Consider the following 21,312-nt stretch of genomic DNA (forward strand, 5'->3'; position numbering starts at 1 on the left):
CACAGGGAGACACATCATCCTTCTTTTTCTGAATTCCTCAGAGCTCAATTTGGCACTTCCTCATGTGCAATCTCATAGTTTGGGCTGCTGTGTGTGACTAGACAGCAGGCGCACATCACACTTCCACCTCCCCCAGCACTCTGCCAACAGGATGTGTGTATATGTGGAGGGGGAGGTAGCTGGAGAGAAATGCTTAAAGTGTACATACACATTTACAAAGAGTGCCCAGCTTTTTTTTTTTTTTTTTTTTAAATTGTGCATTCATTCCATTCTGAGGGATTAATAGCTTATTTTAAAGATGGGAAAACAGGGTCTAAGAAGTTAAGTAACTTGCCTTGAAATTATTGTGCTTACAGAAGGAGCAATCAGGATTGGGAAAACCAGAGAAGGGAACAGGGTAGCCTGAATGGGGTATCACCAGAGCAAAGGCAGAAATGCGTAGGTTTGTATTGGGGGAGTAGGCAGAAGAGAAAGAGCATGAGAGAGGAAGATGAGTTTGATTTGACGAGATGTGAGGGCTCCTAGTAGGTAATAGAAGGGAAAAGTCAGCAAGTAGTTTGGAAAAGACCACAGAAGAAAATCCTGAAAGAGCAAAGTAAGGAAGTCCAAGTTGGGAAGACTGGGAAAGACATGGCTAAGAAAAATACATCTGCAGTCCTTGTGGGAAAGTGGGTTGGGGTGACAATGGAGTAGGGGCAGGAAAACTGTGAGCCCCATAGGAGAGAAATTAAACTGCAGGGGTGCCCAGTGGGCTAAGGGCACTCCCCTCGTGGTCTCACAGAACTCAGTGCCGACTTGACCTCAGGAAGTGGCAAGTAGGCCAAAGTGATTTGGTGGTAGGTTCAACATCCCACTCACCTAGGCTATGTGAGGCAAGCCTTTCTCCTCAAAGGTGCTCCGATGGCAGACTCAGCACCTCACCATTTTCATCTGAACAGAGCTATAAATCACAATGCTGAGTTCCAGCATGGCACTTGCTACACTGCAGTTGGGCAGATACTTCAGTACCTCTGATAATATTCAGACCACAATGTATTTCTCTCTGCTGTCCTCCCACTTCAATCTCTGAATCTAATGAAATGATCAGATGTGATGGCGATTAATGAAACTTTCTATAGTAAGCCCCTGTGATTGATAATACTCCTTTTTGCAAATCAAGCTGATGAAATATGAATAAAAAGAAGAGGGACAGCGGAAGAGACTCGAAAGCAAACCAAGAAATTAATCCTAACCTAGCTATGAATTTGTGTCACAGGCAGGGACACAGGAGGTAGGTCGTTCTTTGAGCAGGTTGTTACTCATCCTTAAAGTCACCACCTTGTCTGTTTCAGTGTGGCTGTGAGAGGATCCCATTTGAAAACCAGGTATACTTTCCAAACAGAACGCAAATGTAGGTTTTGTATTTGCATTTGCTAGGCTGTTCTCCCAGCTCTGCTGAAGGAAAGTGGCTGCGGGTAGTGCGGTTGTCCTCAGCCACCTACACCAGCATTTGGCTCCAGGCTTGGCAGAGCAGTTACTCACTGTAGCAGGGACCCTCGGTGTAGGGGGTAGGTATGAACTCCTGAAACTTGAGCAGAGGTTCCCTGAGGCAAAAAACCCCAAGTCTGGCCCGGTCAAGTTGTTCTGCTTGCTGTTCACTGTGGCAGCATTTCTGTTCCTGTTTTGCCGTCTCCACCTCTGGCTTGCCCAGTACTCTCCCTTTAGGTGGTGTGACCTTTACTTTGGCCACATTACAGCTGAGGTGCTGCTTCAGCAGGGACTGTCACCAGTGCAACAATGCTGTCGTCTTACTGATCCACAGTGCCTCAGAAGCCTGTTTTGCCTGTTAAGTTTTCCTCCCAGCCAGTCGTCTTGGAGTCAGACCCAAAGCTGGGCCTTCTGGTTTGACCTCTCTTAACTCCAGCCTGGGGAATGGTTAGCAAGGAAAAGGGAGTGTCAGGACATGTCCACAAAATGCTGGGAAATCACCACCCACCACCCCCCTTTCTCGGCTTTAGCATGCTGAGTTTTAAAAAGTCGCCACCTTCATTTTTTACCAGCAGAGGCAGACCTGGACAGAGAAGCCTCTGGGGCTCACTGGATCAGAAAAAATAGAGCATGCATAGTTTCAAGAGGTATTTGCTCAGATGTCAATGAAGCCCAAGTGCCTTAAGACCAGTTTTGTCATCTGAGAAGAGCCTCAACTTAGAGCTAACTAACAACAGTTAGCATTTATTCAGTTCTTGCTATATGCCAAGACTTTGCTAAATATTTTTCATGCATTTGCTCATTTAGCCCTCACAAACTCATTATTCGTTTTAGCAGATGAAGAAACTAAGACACAGAGAAGTTAAGTAACTTGCCAAGGATCAAACAATTGTCCTGGTGAATCTGGGATTTGAGGTCATGACTAAGTGCAAGGGCAAGGACCTTGTACAAGGCTGTGCTGCCTGTCTCCCAGTTCTTAGGCAATGTCTCTGCTTTTGCCTATGCTGTTACTCCTCCACTGTCAGAAAAATGCTTACAGGCTGTCTCCTTTTAACTAGCCTGTCAGAAGGGAGAAATATCAACATGATACCGAGACCCAAGGCCCCTGGCAATCATGTTTAGCCCTTCTATGACCTCATAACTCCTGTGAGGTGGTGCCAACCAATGTCCCCACAGCTGGTATATCCAGGGTTGTATCTGCCTGGCAGGTTGGAAGTGATCCGGCCCTGCCTCCACATTGTATAGCTTCTCCTGGACTCTAGAACAGGGGTGTCAGGCCAAGAGTATTATTTTCCAGTTCTCTTTGCCCAATAACAGAAAGTATTTTCACCTGGATACCAGAAGGTAAGATTCATGAGAGCTCTGTTTGTTGTTCACCACTGAATCCTAAGAGTGCCTAGCAGGTAGTAGGTAGGGACTCAACAGTTGTTGAACATAGTGAATGAGGTAATGTAAGAATGAGATTACTGAATTCCTAACTGCAAAGTATATAGCAAATTATTAATTGGTTATATAAAAGTGAACTATATACAACTATGGTTTTAAGTATTTATTCCAGAAACAGGAGACATCAAACTAAAGACTGCCTGGAGAATACAAATCAAGAGGAAGAAAGAAGCCCTAGCCAGTTTGGTTCAGTGGATAGAGGGTTGGCCTGAGGACTGAAGGGTCCTGGGTTCGATTCCAGGCAAGGGCACATGCCTGGTTGTGGGCTCAATCCCCAGGGGGGGCGTACAGGAGGCAGCCAATCAGTGATTCTCTCTCATCATTGATGTTTCTATCTCTCTCCCTCTCCCTGCCTCTCTGAAATCAATAATATATATATATTTTAAAAAGAGGAAGAAATCAGTTTAAAAAGCAGGGAGTGGGGCAGGTGAAGAAACAGGACATTCCAGATACTTAATCATCCCCACTCCCGAACAAATATTACTGAACACATGTTCAAACTGAGAAAAAGCCATTTTAATAACGCACACATACATTCATAGGACTTTAAACAAGATGTAGTATAAATCTTTAAAAAAAAAAAAGGAAAGAAAAAAAAGGAAAGAAAAAGAAAACCTGTATCTCCTTGTAAACTGCCTAGGAGCTGGTGGATTAACTGGCTGACAGGACTGCCCAGGGAAAAGAAACACACAGATTAGAGGTGCACCACTGTTAAGAAGTAATAAATAACCACAGATCATGCTCTACATGCCCACCCATCTGCACCCTAATCTTGCCTCCGTGGAGGCGAATCAGGACAGTCCTTCCCTAATTTCAAACTCAGTCACTTGTTAATGGATCAACTCTTAAGTTTTTATTTTAAAATGTAAAAATTATTCTTGGTTTAAAGACTTGACACATTATTACTGGCCAGTCCCCACCAACTATACTTGCTTGACAGAAATAAAAATGCAAATGTTCCAACTGAGCCTGGATGACAACACACCATTTTCTCTCTTTTACATCTGGGGAGATATTTGTGAAGTCAAAAGCAAGCTATTACTTGTATCTCAAAACAAAAACAAAATGCCAACCTTCCAAAAGGTGACAAAGGCACCATTGCCGTCAGGAGATAGACAGAAAATGTACAAATGCTGTTACTTTACTGCTACATAGATGCATTTTGTGCATGGAGAGCATCTTCACTTAACATGATATAACGAATAGAATTGTATTTTCAGATAACAAGAAAAGCAGTTTAGAAAAGGCAAACAGTTACACACAAAAGCATAAACACTTACAAATACCTTAAATTTTAGCTTGCAATAAGGGTAGGAAGTTTGACATACATATCCAGAAAATTAGACAAGGTGATTTTTTGGCACAGTAATAATACTGCCAAACACACCACCACTCAGTGCAAGCTTTGTTTGCCAAGTCCCAAAACTGGCCTGACATTCTCTGTGCAATGAACATTTTCTCCCCCACTACCATCCCATTCACTGGGTGGGCAACAACAGCAGGAGGGAGACAAAGCAAGGGGACTCAAGAGAGAGAAGGGTAGTACTTGATTTGGGAGAAAAACCATGGGCTACTTGTGCTAAAAGAGAATCACACCATTTTTATGAGAACCTGAATGCAAATACTGACTGAAATATGACCTGGAGACTGAAGACGTCTACCAGAGTCACAAGTACAAGAGTCCAAACCGATGTTTGGCCATTTATTTTAAAGGGACACATGAAGCATATTTCTCTAATGGAGAAAGATAATTAAAAATAGAGACTTTTCTTATTGGAACTGCTAAATAAAAATGTATCAAAGTGGTTTTAAATTTGATGGGCAGTTACCTGTTGAAACTGCAATATAAAAGGGTCACTTAAAAAAAAACACACCTGAATAACCCACTTGTCCCCCCCATCAATGTACACATTAGAAAATATTTACACACTGTAATTACAAGCAATATAAGCAGTATTTTATACTTTTGAGATTTTGTACACTTTACACAATGCAAAATGAGAAAAATATGAACACTTATAAAATTACACACAAATAATGTATCTACAAAGTATTAAATTACAGAGTGAAAGCCCCCACTGTTGGGCAGATAGATGCCAGAGTTTCAAGCTTCTGTCAAATATAACTCTTTGTATCTATCTCATTAACCATAAGTGGCATTTTCTAACAATACCCTTAAGAGGTAGTATCAAGTTAATATTCTTACCAGTAAACTCAATACAGAATAAAACTTTTGTTGGTCTGACAGGGTTCTTAGGAACTGAATTTACTTAGTCTTCCCTAGAAAATCTCTAACTGCTCAATGCTTGACATGGGCTCAAAAGTATTTTAAATGATAAATTAAAGATAAAATGTTTTTTACTCCTAAGCCTCAATTCAGAGGTAGAAAGCTAATTTTCCAAAATTTATTTTCTCCTCTATCAAACTACAAACATCAAGTCCAATTCCCTTTCCCATCATCTTTCCCCCCACAATTGGAGACCTCAGAGTGCTCAGGATAGCTAGCAATGTCATCCAAGTTAATACTGAAAGAAAAAAAGAAGTTGGCATTTTCTTTTATGAAAGAAACCCTTCTAAAAGGGACACTCAGTCAACAAAAGAATTTTTCAGAGCTAATAAGAGTCTATTACTACCAAGGGCTTCAAAGGGCCCTTGGGCTAAGACCAGCATATGTATTTCCACTAACCCTCCACCTTTAAACCAAAGGGTGGCTTTCCAGTGTTTAAGAATTTAGAGCAGCTGTGGTTTTTAAGTGCAACAACTTTAAAATACAAGCACAAACACACGTGTATGTGCAAACACATGTGGCAATGTTCTAAAGAATAAACACCATTCAGGTTTCTGCCAAGGTTATATACTCATGAAAATAAGGTTTTGGAAACTTGTCCAGATATTTAAGCTTTTACAATACAGACACTTCTGTAATATGGCTACTAAGGGGCCAGAATTCTAAGATTTAGCCAAGATTCTATGATTTAACTGGTATTTTAAAAAATGCACTGGAAATTAAAACAAACTGCATATGAATGTTTTGGCATGAAAACAGAGTCACTATTTTATAGCTTAACCTTTGCCCCTTAAGGGGATCTGACAATATACCTTCTATTTCTCAACCATTTAAATGTATTTTCAAAAGCCTAACAGATTCATAATCTTGAATAGTGAAGGAAAATGCATGGATTGGAACCTCCTATGGTTTGTAGGAGTTACAAGCGATTTATCCTTTTTGTTACTAAACTCATTTGAAGGTTTTCGATTAAGTTTTAAAATAACCAAAAGGGAAAATTAAACCCAACTAGAACTTGGTCTTGGTTTCCATGTACAACTTCTCACATTGGTCCAAATCTTTTCTTACATATTTCATGTGATTATCCAACTGCCACAAATACAATAAAAACAAAACAAACCCAAACAAACAAACAAAAAAAACAACACCACTGGCTTATCGTTTAACAGAGGAGTTAGTTAATAGGGGCAGATAAGACATGCAACTATAAGCTGCTTCTACTCTTCCAACCTGTTATAGGATTCTACTCTTTCAAAAGGCCAATTGCCTTAATTAAGCAGATTGTGTTTCATATCTGCTTCAGAAATGGCAATTTCTTTTATTACCAGCCTCAAACTAGATATTCCAGTGGCACACTTGCTGCCCATTTTCTTAGCATTCCGCTGGATTTTGTAGTAACCCTTTATACTCCTCTAGGAAAGGTTCTTATTGAATTTCTCTTGGTTCATATATTTGCTGTTGCAACTCCTGTTAAGAATCTGGAACCCAGAAGTCATGAAGTTGCCCCTAGAAAATAGAAGAGGGGAAAAAAACAGAATAAAGAAAAAACAAATTATGAATTAATCTTTATAACACATATTATCATCATCAAGTTTTAATAACAAAAGAAATAAAATCTTTATATTATATAATTCTCTAAAAATTTATGATAATCAGATTTAAGTTTCATATTTTGTGGTCTAACAATTAAAAAGTATAAAGTAAGTACAAGATGATTTCTCTTCACCAACACACACATTTAGAGGGTGATATTTAAAATTAAGTAAAATGTTGAGCAGATTAATACAGCTTAAGATTTCTCAAAGACTTCTCTAATAGGGCATGCATATCTTATGAAGGACACCAACAACAAGGGAGTCAAAATGTCATAAAATAGTGAGATTGCTTCCTAATTAATATTCAGTATTCCTGTTATTTTGATAAAAAATATAAGCAACGCGTAGGCCCTGGACCAGCAGCATTGGCAATACTTGAGAACCTGGTAGAAATGCAGAATATCTGAGGTCTAACTTCAGACAATGAATAAAAATCTGCATTTCAACAAATTCCTTGTTGATGCTTATGCACATTAAAATTTGAGAAGTTCGTTTGTAAACAAGCATGATGGAAAACTTAATAGCAGGTATTTAAACAATACCTCTCTTAAATAAAGTCTCCTTAGATATGACACCGAAAACATGACAAAAGGAAAAAAAAACAGATAAAAGGAAAAAAGAGATAAAACTGGACTTCGTCACAATTAAAAACTTTTGTTCTACAAACCGTACCATCAAGACAATAAAAAGACAACACACAGAATGGGAGAAAATTTTTGCAAATTATACCTACTAAGGGATTTGTATTTAAGAGTATAAAGAACATTCTTACAATTCAATAATAAAGATAAAAACTCAATTAAAAAATGGGCAAAGAAATTGAACAGACATTTCTCCGAAGAAGCTATATGAATGGCTAATAAACACATGAAAAATGCTTATTAGTCATTAGAGAAACACAAATTAAAACCACAGTGAGATTCTACTTCCCACCCCCCATTAAGCTTTTGTAAAAAACAGGTAACAAGTGTTGACAGAATGGGGAGAAATTAGAAACCTCAAATAGACCGGTGGGAATGTAAAATGGTGCAGCCACTTTGGAAAAGTCTGGCAGTTCCTCAAAACACTTAACAGAATTACCATATGACCCAGCAATTCTACTCCTGGGTTTATGCCCAAGATGTTTTCACTTGAGAAGATATGTTCACACAAAAACCTGTACACAAATATGCATGAAAGTATTCTTCTTTTTTTTTTTTTTTAATATATTTTACTGATTTTTTACAGAGAGGAAGGGAGAGGGATAGAGAGTTAGAAACATCGATGAGAGAGAAACATCAATCAGCTGCCTCCTGCACATCCCCCACTGGGGATGTGCCCGCAACCCAGGCACATGCCCCTGACCAGAATCGAACCCGGGACCCTTGAGTCCGCAGGCCGACGCTCTATCCACTGAGCCAAACCGGTTTTGGCAGCATTATTCTTGATAGCCAGAAAATAGAAACAACTCAAATGCCCACCTAATAAGTGGGTAAATAAAATGTGATATATCCGTGCAGTGGAATATTATTTGGCAATAGAAGAACATACATGCTACAACATGAATTCACTTAACATTACGTTATGTGAAAGAAGCCAGTCATAAAATACCATAGTGTATTATTTCATCTATATGAAATATAAAGAACAGGCAAATCTATACAGACAGAAAGTCTGTAGTTGTCTAGGGCTTGGTGCAATGGGAATAGTGGTTGGGGAATGGGAGTGACTGCTAGTGGATATGGGATTTATTTTTTTTAGTAACAGAAATGTTCTAAAGTTTGTTTGTGATGATGGCTGTACAACTCTACATATACTAAAAACCACTGTAAACTTTAAATGTCTGAAATGTATGATATGTGAATTTTACCTCAATTAAGCTGTTAAGAAAAATGCTTCTTGTGAAATATAACCTCCATTTGATGCACGTACACTTCTTGAAATAAATTAATGAATATAAAGCAAACAAAAAAACCCCCAAACTATTATATTGGAGTTTTCAGTTTATCTTAAGATACATAGAAGTGCTGTCATATTTTTTCAAACAATATGAAGAAATACCAGTTAACAAAACTATTAAGAATAAATAAAACTGTTTAATAAAATGACACCTGAGTAGGCCGACAGTTCTGGATAATTTCCTGCCATTTTCCATGTATCCTGGCAACCAAGTCTTTTACCTTAAAAATATCAAATAGGGGAAAAGGATCAGATTAAAACATCCTCACCTAAAATCAATTTAAGGCTTGATACAAAAGATCTGATAACTGTGACAGGCCTACACACAATTCAATTTGATTTTTGTCAAGAAATAAAAAAATAAACTACTCATCTTCTGAAGGTGCTTTAAAATCAGTGATTAATAAGACTCATCCCCATAATCTAAAATAGTGAACACTTAGGACTCCATTTTCCAATTAGATACAAAAGATCATCCACAAAAACATATTCCCTATCTTCAAGACACACATTTTCAACTTGCTGGCTTTTGAACACTCAGAGAAGCTGAAGGGGAGCTTTTGTTATTGGGGCCCTAGGCTTAGGCTGTTACCAGCTTCTATATGAAAGTCTGAAGGCCACAAAGAATGGCTGTCATTTGTTCCTTTCAACATGATGAAGCTTCTTTAAATACGTGGTACAGTCCTACATTTGGAGGTTTAACAAGTTTTTATGTAAAACTTAAATTTTCCTACCACTCTAGAGATTCTCAATTAGGTCTTGAACATAACAGCCTGAGAAAAATGTTTTAAACAAGTCAGGAATTTTATAGCTACTTTAAGTTTATAAAGTAAATTACAAGATCTTTTTTTTTTTAAATATACTTTTGATTTCAGAGAGGAAGGGAGAGGGAGAGAGAGAAACATCAATGAGGGGCAAGAATCACTGATTGGCTGCCTCCTGCACGCCTCCCACTAGAGCCAGCAACCTGGGCATGTGCCCTTGACCGGAATTGAACTCGGGACCCTTCAGTCTGCTGGCCAACGCTCTTATCCACTGAACCAAACCAGCCAGGGCGCAAGGTCTCCCCCCCTACCCCCCCCCTCCACTTAGAGTTCAGTAGATTCAGTTTCTCTAAAACAATTACCACCTAGAGGCTTGTTGAGAGAGGCTCTCAACTATTTCAACTCAACTATTTCAACAGGGCCATCCCCTAAACAATTTCCATAGACCGCTACGTTATTCTCCACTTTAAGAAAGAGGAGCCCTGGCACCAATCTATGTCCTGCCCTTGGCTTTAAAAAAGAAAAACCTTGGGTGGTCTCTTTTTACCATGTCTGTCAGCAGTAGCCACTACCACTGAGTTCTACGGGCCAGTAACTCTAGTTAGTATTCAAAAGAATGTGTGCTTCTGAAACTAGTTTCCACTCTAGGCCAAAGAGCTATCCCCTCCATGTATTTGAAAACCTGCAACCTGATACAGCTTTCTTAGTTGCTTATTATTGTATTTAACTTAAATCTACTAAAATAAATACAGATACTAAATCCAAATGGGCTAACGTTTACAGCCAATTAAAGTAAGATAGTTACAAAGCAGATAGTCAACATTCAATGACTATTCAAACACAGGGACAAAAGGAATCAGTTTTGCATTATAAAAGCTAAAAGATGATTTGGAATAAAAATATTCTTAGAAGAAAAAGTTTTTTTAAAAAGTGTTAAGTTAGTGTTTCAGGAAAAACTGCCAAATAATTTTATTAATACTAAAGTTGTTTTCCTAACTCTATACTCATATACTTAGCTTTTTTACTCTTTGAATATACTAAACCTTTAAGGAAAAAGCTTAGCAAGCTTACTGCTAAATCATTTCCATCCTAGAGCTCAGACTGGCTGATGGGTAGGACTGAGAGACTTGAAGAGTCCTTCTTCCTTTAACACATTCTCAGATGGAATATTCAAAGAATAACACCTACCTTATTTCTTCTCTATGAACAAAACAAACTTTTATAACCACCATTTTAAAACTTTTATATTTACTTAAACAATGCTTTAATCCTTCAAGTCTACTTAACACTAGAAAGACTGAAATTTAGTATATACCTATATTGCCCAGAAGCAGTCAAAATGACTGCATTGTGAAAGAATAATATCGGAGCACTCTTCACTTATGTTCCTTAGCTTTTCCAATAACTCACTTCTATTCGACATTTCTTTCATGAATTTAGGGCGCAAAAGAAATACAATAAACAACTTATTAGAACAAGTATCACTGCATAAAGATTCGAATAACAAGTACTAGTTTAGCTTATTGAGCAACTGCAACTTATCAAGTATCGACAATTTATCATGTACTTGTATGTTATCATGTGACGGTAATCGAAAAAAACTGAAAACTGTTATTTCAATACAGAGCCGAACTGGTCATATAAGAAATTTACTCAATTCAATAATAAGAGTCTAAAATTTCCCAAGCAGTCAAAATGACTGCTTTTGGGCAATATAGGTATAACACCTATATATATATATATATATATATACCGGAAATGAAGGAGGGGGAGGTAACTACAATTATTAATAAACGCATTTATATGTTGTACAAAAAGTCACAAAATTCTAAGACATTGTGTCCTTATATACATAATTGTTTTTCTAATTGAAATTAAAAAGCAGTCAAAATGACTTCCTTGGGCAATCTAGTGTTAAACATAAAGGTCTTAACTTGTACGTAAGTTTCATTAATAGTAGAAGAATTTTCCTCATCTGTCAGGAATTTTAGAATAGAAAGCATAGTAAAATTTCTCTTCCTCAAATATTAATGTAACCAATGTTTAACAAACAAAAAAACATGTGAAAAAATGAAATGTACACTTACCTTAGTTCTATAAAACAGTCTTGCATCTTCCCTAATATCACACTTAACATGCTTTTCCAAAGCCCCACAGAGGTGCACAAAGTGTTTCTGTGCAAAACAAATGCAAGGAATGAAAACAACTCTGAAGCATTACAAATTACTAAAACTCAAAAGCGTTTAAAAATTTATCATTCTCCAGTTAGCAATCTCTGATTTAACCACCCAACACAATAGCAGTCGTATCAGTGAAGTAATAACTGCCACAATGGTTTACTGCTAGTTAATGTAAAAAGATATACACAATAATAGCCTGGCCAGTGTGGCTCAGTAGTTCAGCATTGACCTATGAACCTGGAGGTCATGGTTCAATTCCTGGTCAGGGCACATGCCTGGGTTGCAGGCTCCATCCCTAGTGTGGAGTGTGCAAATGGCAGCTGATCAATGATTCTCTTTCATCATTGATGTTTCTCTCCCTCTCCCTCTCCCTTCTTTTCTGAAATCAATAAAAATATATTAAAAAAAAGATATACACAAAAATAAAAGTTGTTTTTTTGCTACGAATTGAAGCACATTAATGGAAATTAATCCCAGAGCCCAGATTGTGACGTAATGTGTTAAAAGTCCTTCCTTTAACACATTTTTTTTCATAAAATATTCAAGTAACAGCTAACATATTTTTCTCTATAAACTATTTTAATAGTAGTTTCTTGAAAAATTAAATGTCTTACCACAATTAGATATCACCTCACACCTGTCAGAATGGCTTTCATGATTAAAGCAATAAACAAGTGTTGGTGAGGATGTGGAAAAGGGAACCCTTGTGCACTGTTGGTGGGAATAAAGATTGGTGCAGCCACTGTGGAAAGCAGTATGGAATTACCTCAAAAATTAAAAGTGAATCTGCCTATCACCCAGTGATTCAACTTCTGGGAATTTATGTGAAAAAACCAGAAACACTAATTCAAAAAAATATATGCACCCCTATGATCATTGCAACATTTTTTTTTTTTTAAAAAAAATATTTTTATTGATTTTAGAGAGGGAGAGGGAGAGAGAGATAGAAACATCAATGATTAGAGGGAATCATTGGCTGGCTGTCTCCTACATGCCCCCTACTGGGGACCGAGCCCATAATCTGGGCATGTGCCCTTGACCGGAATCGAACCCAGGACCCTTCAGTCCGCAGGCCGACGCTCTATCCACTGAGCCGAACCAGCTAGGGCTCATTGCAGCATTCTTTACAATAGCCAAGATTTGGAAGCAGCCCAAGTGTCCATCAGTAGGTGAGTGGGATAAAACAGCTATGGTACATTTATACAAGGTACCATACTACTGGACCATAAAAAGGAAGAAAATTTTTACCCTTCAGGACAGCCTGGATGGACCTAGAGAACATTATGTTAAGTGAAATAAGCCGGTCAGAGAAAGACAAATACTGTATGATTTCTCTCATATGTGGAAATTAATAAACAAACTAAACTACCAAGCAAAATAAAGACAGAGTCATAGAGAGCAGGCAGGGGTGCTCTGGTGGGCAAGGGTATTGCGGCGGTTGGGGGGGAGAGAGGGAGAAGGATTGAGCAAAAAAGAAAAATTAAATGTCTTTCAAGTTTTAGAAGTATATAGTCCAAAACAGTCACTCTCATACATATACTTAAGTTGAATATACTAAGGTAAGAATGTAAATAGATACTTTAAAAAATATTTTTTTTTTGACTGGCTGGCATGGCTCAGTGGTTGAGAGTCGACCTGTGAACCAGGAGGTTGAGGTTCAATTCCTGGTCGGGGAACATGCAGGGGTTGCAGGCTCGATCCCCAGTGGGGGCATGCAGGAGGCAGCCAATTGATGACTCTCTCTCATCACTGATATTTCTTTCTTTTTTTTTTTTTTAAATATAGTTTATTGATTTTTTACAGAGAGGAAGGGAGAGAGATAGAGAGCTAGAAACATCGATGAGAGAGAAACATCGATCAGCTGCCTCCTGCACATCTCCTACTGGGGATGTGCCCGCAACCCAGGTACATGCCCCTGACCGGAATCGAACCTGGGACCCCTCAGTCCGCAAGCCAACGCTCTATCCACTGAGCCAAACCGGTTTCGGCTCATCACTGATATTTCTATCTCCCTCTCTTTCTCCTTTCTTCTCTGAAATCAATTTGGGACAACATGGATGGATCTTGAGAGAATCATGCCAAGCAAAATAAGTCACACAGAAAAATATAAGAACCACATAATTTCACTCATGGAGATATAAAACAGAAAGCAACAAATGGACAAACAAAACAAACAAAAAACTCATAGACACAGATAACAGTATGGTGGTTACCAGAGGAGAATGGAGGTGGAGTGAGGTAGAAGAAGGTTAAAGGGGTTCAAATATGTGGTGACAGAAGATCTGACTTTGGGTGGTGAACACACAATGCAATATATAGATGATGTATTATAGAACTGTACACTTAAAACTTATATAATCTTTTTAAAAAATGTTTTTATTGATTTGTAGAGGGAGAGGGAGAGATAGGAACACCAATGAGAGAGAAACATCTACCGGCTGCCTCTTTCACGCTCCCTACTAGGGATCGAGCCCAAAACCTGGGCATGTGCCCTGACTGGGGATCGAAACTGTGACCTCTTGGTTCATTGGTTGATGCTCAACCTCTGAGCCACACCAGCTGGGAAAAACTTATCTCATTAACCAATGTCACCCCAATTAGTTTAATATAATTAAAAAGGAATGTTCATTCATTCATTCCATCAATAGTGACATTTATTAAAAACAAAAACCAGCCGAAACCGGTTTGGCTCAGTGGATAGAGCGTCGGCTTGCGGACTGAAAGGTCCCAGGTTCGATTCCGGTCAAGGGCATGTACCTGGGTTGCGGGCACATCCCCAGTAGGAGATGTGCAGGAGGCAGCTGATCGATGTTTCTCTCTCATCGATGTTTCTGACTCTCTATCTCTCTCTCCCTTCCTCTCTTTAAAAAATCAATAAAATATATTTAAAAAAAAAACAAAACCCAAAAACTATTTAAAACTACTTACCCGTTGTCCAGAAGAAAAAGAATGGGAACAACTAACTTCACCAACTAAATGAAGAAGAATGTAGGTCAGGTAATATGCCTATTAGAGAAATGAATAAAATGAACACCCATGAAATTAGCTAGCATAGATATCACTCCAGTTTACACATTGGGAAAGATTAAGGATTTGCTAAAGTAAACTGAGTCAGTAAGTACGAAAAAGCCATGCATTTAACCCAGGCTTTCTGATTTCTAACACAAGTGCATTCATTTTACCTCACAACTGCCCAAGTAAAGGGCTACAAAAAAATATTCCCAGTATTAAATTACCAATAACCATCCTTTTTTAACCTCAAGCTCAACTCTCAAGTTTACTGAAGAATTTTGTGATAGTAACATTCACTTTATAGTACTCTCTAAATGCCTATGCTATATCAGTCTATGGTTAGGAAGGTGGCATCAGTCATACTCATATGTACTCTTTTTGAGATGATCTATTTTCAGATACCTGCTTTTCAAGTTCCAAATGAAGACTGTCATCAATGATGCCATTTGGTTGTTCAGCTCTTTTCTTCAAGACCATTTTCTTCAATAAATCAGAAGGCTTCATTTGTACAAGATATCGATGTAGGACTGATATCTATCAAAAGAAAGACATTGAGTAAATATTGAGCAATACAGTTGTTCTTTCTCAGGCTTTTTATTTTATTTATTTATTTTTTTAGTGTGTCCTCTGTTCATTTTGGCTTCTCTAATTTTGGCCCTTTAACTGATAACAATTTCTCTTCTATTTTAAAGTCCTCAATTGCTTAAAAGGGATTTTAAATTAAAGATTAGTGCTTGTAATTGACGATAAAAGCGTTAAGGAGGAGACCAAATGGCATTATAATAGAGATCAAAGAGTGTATTTTCTGTGAAATTATTTGAAAGTCAGCATAATTGAATCTGTGAGTAGAAGTCACTGAATTTTTAAAAGAATTCCCTTTTGAAGGCAGTAGATATCACTGAAAGGACTGAGAGATATTTGATAATGACCCTGGTGACTCAGAAGTGGTCCCCAAGTATCTGGAATCAAATCTACCGCAACTCCACCAATGCAGCTGTTTCTTTTAATCTCTCTGTCCCATAGCACCTTGTGCACACTTCTATCACTGCTCTTACTACACTGTACCACAATGGTTGTTTTTTGTTTGTTTGTTTCAACGACTTAGGTTGTTTTCAAGGGCAGAGTCTCTAATTCATCCCCCTTCTCCCCCCAGATTATCTTGTACCAAACTGCAATTCAAACAAGAACACTACATCTAAATCCGGTTCTATGTTGAGTTTTCAAATATAACTATGAGTAGTCCCATTAGTACTATTAATGTTTGAAAAAAGCCTTCAGGACTTCTCAGAGTGGAACTTGCCTAGGACATGTTTATACACACTCGTGTATCTATGTGAATATTTACTACTGAATAAGTACTGAAGGGCAACAACACTTAAGCTCTACAATTTAAAGACTAATATTAAAACAGGTATAAGATGCAATTAATGTACAACTAGTGGTTCAGTGCACTAAATTCGTGCACTGAAGGGGAGGGGAGGGTGTTCCCCAGCCTGGCCTGTGCCCTCTCACAGTGCAGGAGCCTCACGATCGATTGCCCAAAAGAGGTAGGCTGGAGCTGGGGGTCCTGCCCCCGCGGCCCCGTGCAGTGCAAGCAGCGTCAAGCACCGCCCACCCTAGTGATGGATCGTGAGGGCATGAGGGCATGATGACCACCTAGGCTTTTATTAGTATAGATAGTTTTGCAATTTCTAATTTTGTGATAAAATTGCTAACCTTGATGCATTAATTTAATAAATGACATCATATATAGCACATTATGATTTTCTCAGCAGATTTTATATACTATTTCATCTAAATTAGTGGTTGCCAACCGGTGGTCCGTGAGTTCCGAAAGGTTAGCAACTGCTGATTTAAGGAAACCTTTGGAGCAGTGGTCGCCAACCAGTGGTCTACAGACCACTGGTGGTCCATGAGGTCCAAAAGGTTGGCGATCGCTGATCTAAATGTCCACAACAGTCCTATGGAGATGGTAGCGGATGTGATACCATCTCCATTTCACAGATGAAGAAACAAAATCTCATTAATTAAGTATCATCCTAAAGATTACATGAATAGTATTATGTCTGAGAGTTGAGATCTAATCCCAGGATTTTTGACTCAGGATCCATCAATTTTCCCTACACTTTACTACTTCTTCCGTTTATTAAAGGAATACAAAAATGTTACCTATACCTGCAGATTATTGGTGTTAGGGATATCTTCACGTTTCTCATCCAAAAGCTTTGAAATAATCACTAGGCTGAGGCACTGTCTCAGTTGCCTGGAATTACAATTTTAGAATGTATTTTAATCAATACTGTTTGAGAAGCAGATGAATGAGCCAAAAGTTCTTCTAGTCCTGCTAATTGAAAATATAGCTAATCAAGGGAAGGCTATATAAGAACATATAAGCTTTAATAGAATAGTAAAAGTTTCATGTAAAATATTTGTACATAAAGTTAGAGTTGCCTTATCAGAATCAGGCTGTGAATACATTTTCCCAGAGCTGAAAATGAAATAAAAGACTCAGATCTAACACTTAAGGTATGATAAAAGGAAATAAAGGTCCCAAAAGCATTATGCTATTAATGTAAACATTATACATTTTAAAATATATTTTTATTGATTTCAGAGAGGAAGGGAGAGGGAGAGAGAGACACACATACACATCAATGATGAGAATCATTGATCGGCTGCCTCCTACACACCCTCAACTGGGGGGCAAGCCCGCAACCAAGGCAATTGCCCTGACTGGGAACGGAACCGTGATCTCTTGGTTCATAGATCGATGCTCAACTGCTGAGCCACATCGGCTAGATAACACTATACATTTTTAAATGTTTAATTCTCACTTTTCAATACCTTCCACGGGATGTCCAGTTAGGGACCAGCTGTACCAACCACAGAAGGTTGTGGGGATGACTGGAGAGTTCATTTATGGCCACACAGAGTTCAGGCACCTGAAAACAAAGAATGAGTAAGATTTTTCAAACAGGACAGTAGAATCAAATATCCAACAGATCATCTACAATGATCTTGCCATAATGGAAGCATTATAATGAAAAGAGCACTCATTTTTAGAAACAGCATGGAGTCTAGTACCTGCTAAAATGTACATAGTACACAGATTCAATTTTATCTTAAACTCTAGAACAGACTGAACAGATACCTATCTATATGTACTTAAATTTCCTTCTTGGAAGAATAAAGTGATTTGAATACAAATATCAGTTCCCAAAGATGGATAATGAGAGTTGTACAAGACTGTACATCTTCCTGGACCTGGGATTTCTTGCATTTTAAGGATCTTTCGCTATTCCAGTATTTAAAGTCTAACAGAATTGCTTCAAAATAATCCCTGAGGAGGGTAAAGAAATATGGGGGGGAAGTATAACAGATGAGACAAGATAATGTCTTGATAATAATGAAGCTGGGTGATAGGTAGTTAGGGGTTCATTACACTTTCTTCTATTTTTACACTTCTTTGAAGTTTTCCACCAAAAAGCTTGAAAAACATAATTTTTAAAAGTCTAACAAAAATTATGCACGTTTAGCCTCAATATGGCTGCAGAAGTTCAACTTATATTTTTGTATGTATAACTTACTCCAGCATTTCTTTTTGGTCTCTGCTCAAAGGTCACTCTAGAAAGGCATTCCTTGACTGCCTTGCTACTCTCTATACTCATGTTTTGCTTTATTTGTAGCCCTATTATAACTTGACATAATATTATAATCTACATTTACTTTTTATTTATTTATTTTTTTTAAAAAAATATATATATATTTTGATTTCAGAGAGGAAGGGAGAGGGATAGATAGAAACATCAATGATGAGAGAGAATCATTGATCGGCTGCTTCCTGCATGTGCCCTTGATTGGAATCCAGCCCACAACCCTTCAGTCTGCAGACTGACGCTCTACCCACTGAGCCAAACCAGTTAGGGCAACTTTATTATATAACCCTCTGACTAGTGTAAAACTGCCATGAGGTCAAGGGCTTTGTCTTTTTTCACAGATGTATCTCTAGCATCTACATTAATGCTTGGCCCACAGTAATTCCCCAATAAAGACATTGGGGTGAGGGGAGGGGGAGATATGTGGAAAAAATAGTTTTAGAGATGATTCAGTTATAATGAATTTAAATAATACAGTCCCAGCAAAGACAGTCCCTTCCTCAGTTTATTTTTCATCTGCCCAAGATCTTAACTGAGCTTAGAAACTATTCTGCATGCACTGTGAAAGTCAAGTTGTGATGTTAACACCAGAAAACCAATACTAAACTTTTAATAATATTACCTTTGTGTTCCAATCTCTGATGTTTTTCATCAGGTTTATCAGGAGACTTTGAAAGTCCACTAGAGGAATCTGCTTCAGCTGTTTTTCCAAACTCATTTTAAATAACATTAAAATCAGCAACATTATTTCGTGATCCTGGTAACCTTCTGGATGTATTGAAGTACATAAGCCTAGAAACTTTGACACAAATGCAGAGACAAAGCTACTTGAGATAAATTTTACTTAAATAGTTTAAAATAAGAACTTTTAAATAAAAAATGCAAGAGAGAATTATGTAGAAAACAAAACATCAGTTGCCTAGGGAAAAAAAATAATCATGCTAGTAGTTGAATTAGGTGATAGGATTAAGTATTTTCTTCCTTGTTTTCTCATTTTCAAGATTTTCCTTTTTCTTTCTTAAAAAAAAATATATTTTTATTGATTTCAGAGAGGAAGGAGAGGAAGCAAGAGATAACAATGACAGAGAATCATTGATCGGCTGCCTCCTGCACGCTCCCTACTGGAGATCAAGCCCGCAACCTGGGCGTGTGCTCTTGACCAGGATTGAACCTGGGACCCTTCAGTCTGCTGAGCCAAACCAGCTAGGGCTCAAGATTTTCTTAATGGCGTAATATCATTGATTTGATCCAGGGGTGGACAAACTTTTTGACTCGAGGGCCACAATGGGTTCTTAAACTAGACCGGAGGGCCGGAACAAAAGCATGGATGGAGTGTTTGTGTGAACTAATATAAATTCAAAGTAAACATCATTACATAAAAGGGTATGGTCTTTTTTTTTTTTTTTAGTTTTATTCATTTCAAACAGGCCGGATCCGGCCCGCGGGCCGTAGTTTGCCCACGGCTGATTTGATCCAGCCACTAAAAATGTTTTAACACTTTCTTAGTCACTGAGTTACATTGTAATATTTTTTCTTCATACATCTGAATTCTAAAAAATTATTGGTTTTAAAGATATTAGTTTCAAAAAGCTTCTTAGTAAAGTATTCCTAGAACTATGTTAAATATATACTCTGATCTAAAGATCCCTTTCACTCCTAATATTAAAAATCAAAATAAAAACAGCAAAAATAATCTTTAAAACAAAGATTATTGCTAAGGAATTTCAGAGACTAGAAATCACCTGGTAAAACACTACTGATTTTGTTTTAAAACTATTAACCACCAAAGTAAATGGTTCCAGCTTTGCGTTAAGACACACATAAGTGTTTTACTTACCTTAACCACATTTAAAATGTTGGTTTCAGGAAGAGTTGAAAAAATCGGCTTACAAGATGAATCTTCACTTCCTTTTCCCCCCAGTGTCATTTGTGTTTCAGAACTATCGAAAGTGAATAAAGCAAAACGAAATTAGGTACAATATAATTATAAGAAATATAACATCAAAAATGTATATTTTATTGAGGCATAATTTACATACAATAAAAGGAATATGCTCATTTTAAATTTTTTAAAAAATATATATTTTATTGATTTTTTACAGAGAGGAAGGGAGAGGGATAGAGAGTTAGAAACATCGATGAGAGAGAAACATCTATCAGCTGCCTCCTGCACACTCCCCACTAGGAATGTGGCTGCAACCAAGGTCCATGCCCTTGACCGGAATCAAACCCGGGACCCCTGAGTCCGCAGGCTGACGCTCTATCCGCTGAGCCAAACTGGTCAGGGCACTTTTTATTTTTTAAATATCTGCTTGGTAGTCCTGTGTCCCTTCCTAATAATACACCTTGGGCAAGTTACTTAATATGTTTCTATGCCTTACTTACCAGCAAAATGGGAATGAAAATACTAGTAGTTGTAGTGATTATTAAATGAAATGCTACATATTAAGACCTTAGAACCATGCTTTGCACATACTAAGCAATATGTTTTAGTAGTTGTGATGATTATTAATAAACCATAATCTGTCCCCAATAAATGGACTGTCTTTTGGTCTTTTAAATAGTGTTTCAACAAATAAGACAGGTAATATTTTGACAGAGAAACACTAAGGATGGAACTGAGGGGTCAGCATGAGGAAGAGCCAATGCAACAATGGCTAATTTAGAGAAAGAACAAGCAGATATTTTGGTTAGAACAAAGGGAGAGCAAAACAGAAAACAGGTAAAATATTATTACTGTGTTTCTGAATTTTAAAAAAAGTTTCTATTTTCCCTTGTTAAACATGATGATGGCTTTAGCTGAAGACAGAGGTTCATGTATTTAATTCAAGATCCATTTCAACTTCGAGAGATTTTTTAAAAAATCAAGAATGGATATTAAAGTTATTAAAAGAATGACTATTAACTATTCTTATATAAAAATTGTTTAAAAGAATGCTTTTGGCATTAATTATGAAAAGAAAACTT

General features: G+C 37.6%; 1 protein-coding gene across 3 annotated transcripts in view; it reads right to left on the reverse strand.

The window, feature by feature from the left end:
• Positions 1–3,407: 3,407 nt before the first annotated feature.
• The window catches only part of SLF2 (SMC5-SMC6 complex localization factor 2), a 41,566-nt gene continuing 23,661 nt past the window's right edge, over positions 3,408–21,312 (reverse strand). For all 3 annotated transcript variants that reach the window (XM_036336295.1, XM_036336294.1, XM_036336293.1), the window contains exons 12-20: positions 20,183–20,285; positions 18,968–19,144; positions 17,534–17,631; positions 16,865–16,952; positions 15,092–15,223; positions 14,606–14,683; positions 11,585–11,671; positions 8,886–8,954; positions 3,408–6,706 (exon numbers count right to left, since the gene is read on the reverse strand). In XM_036336295.1, coding sequence (XP_036192188.1) covers positions 6,671–6,706; positions 8,886–8,954; positions 11,585–11,671; positions 14,606–14,683; positions 15,092–15,223; positions 16,865–16,952; positions 17,534–17,631; positions 18,968–19,144; positions 20,183–20,285 — 868 coding nt within the window. In that variant the 3' untranslated portion in view covers positions 3,408–6,670. The remainder of the gene's footprint in view (positions 6,707–8,885; positions 8,955–11,584; positions 11,672–14,605; positions 14,684–15,091; positions 15,224–16,864; positions 16,953–17,533; positions 17,632–18,967; positions 19,145–20,182; positions 20,286–21,312) is intronic.

The sequence above is a fragment of the Myotis myotis genome, unplaced genomic scaffold (assembly GCF_014108235.1).
Source record: "Myotis myotis isolate mMyoMyo1 unplaced genomic scaffold, mMyoMyo1.p scaffold_m19_p_15, whole genome shotgun sequence".
Taxonomy (NCBI): Eukaryota; Metazoa; Chordata; class Mammalia; order Chiroptera; family Vespertilionidae; genus Myotis; species Myotis myotis.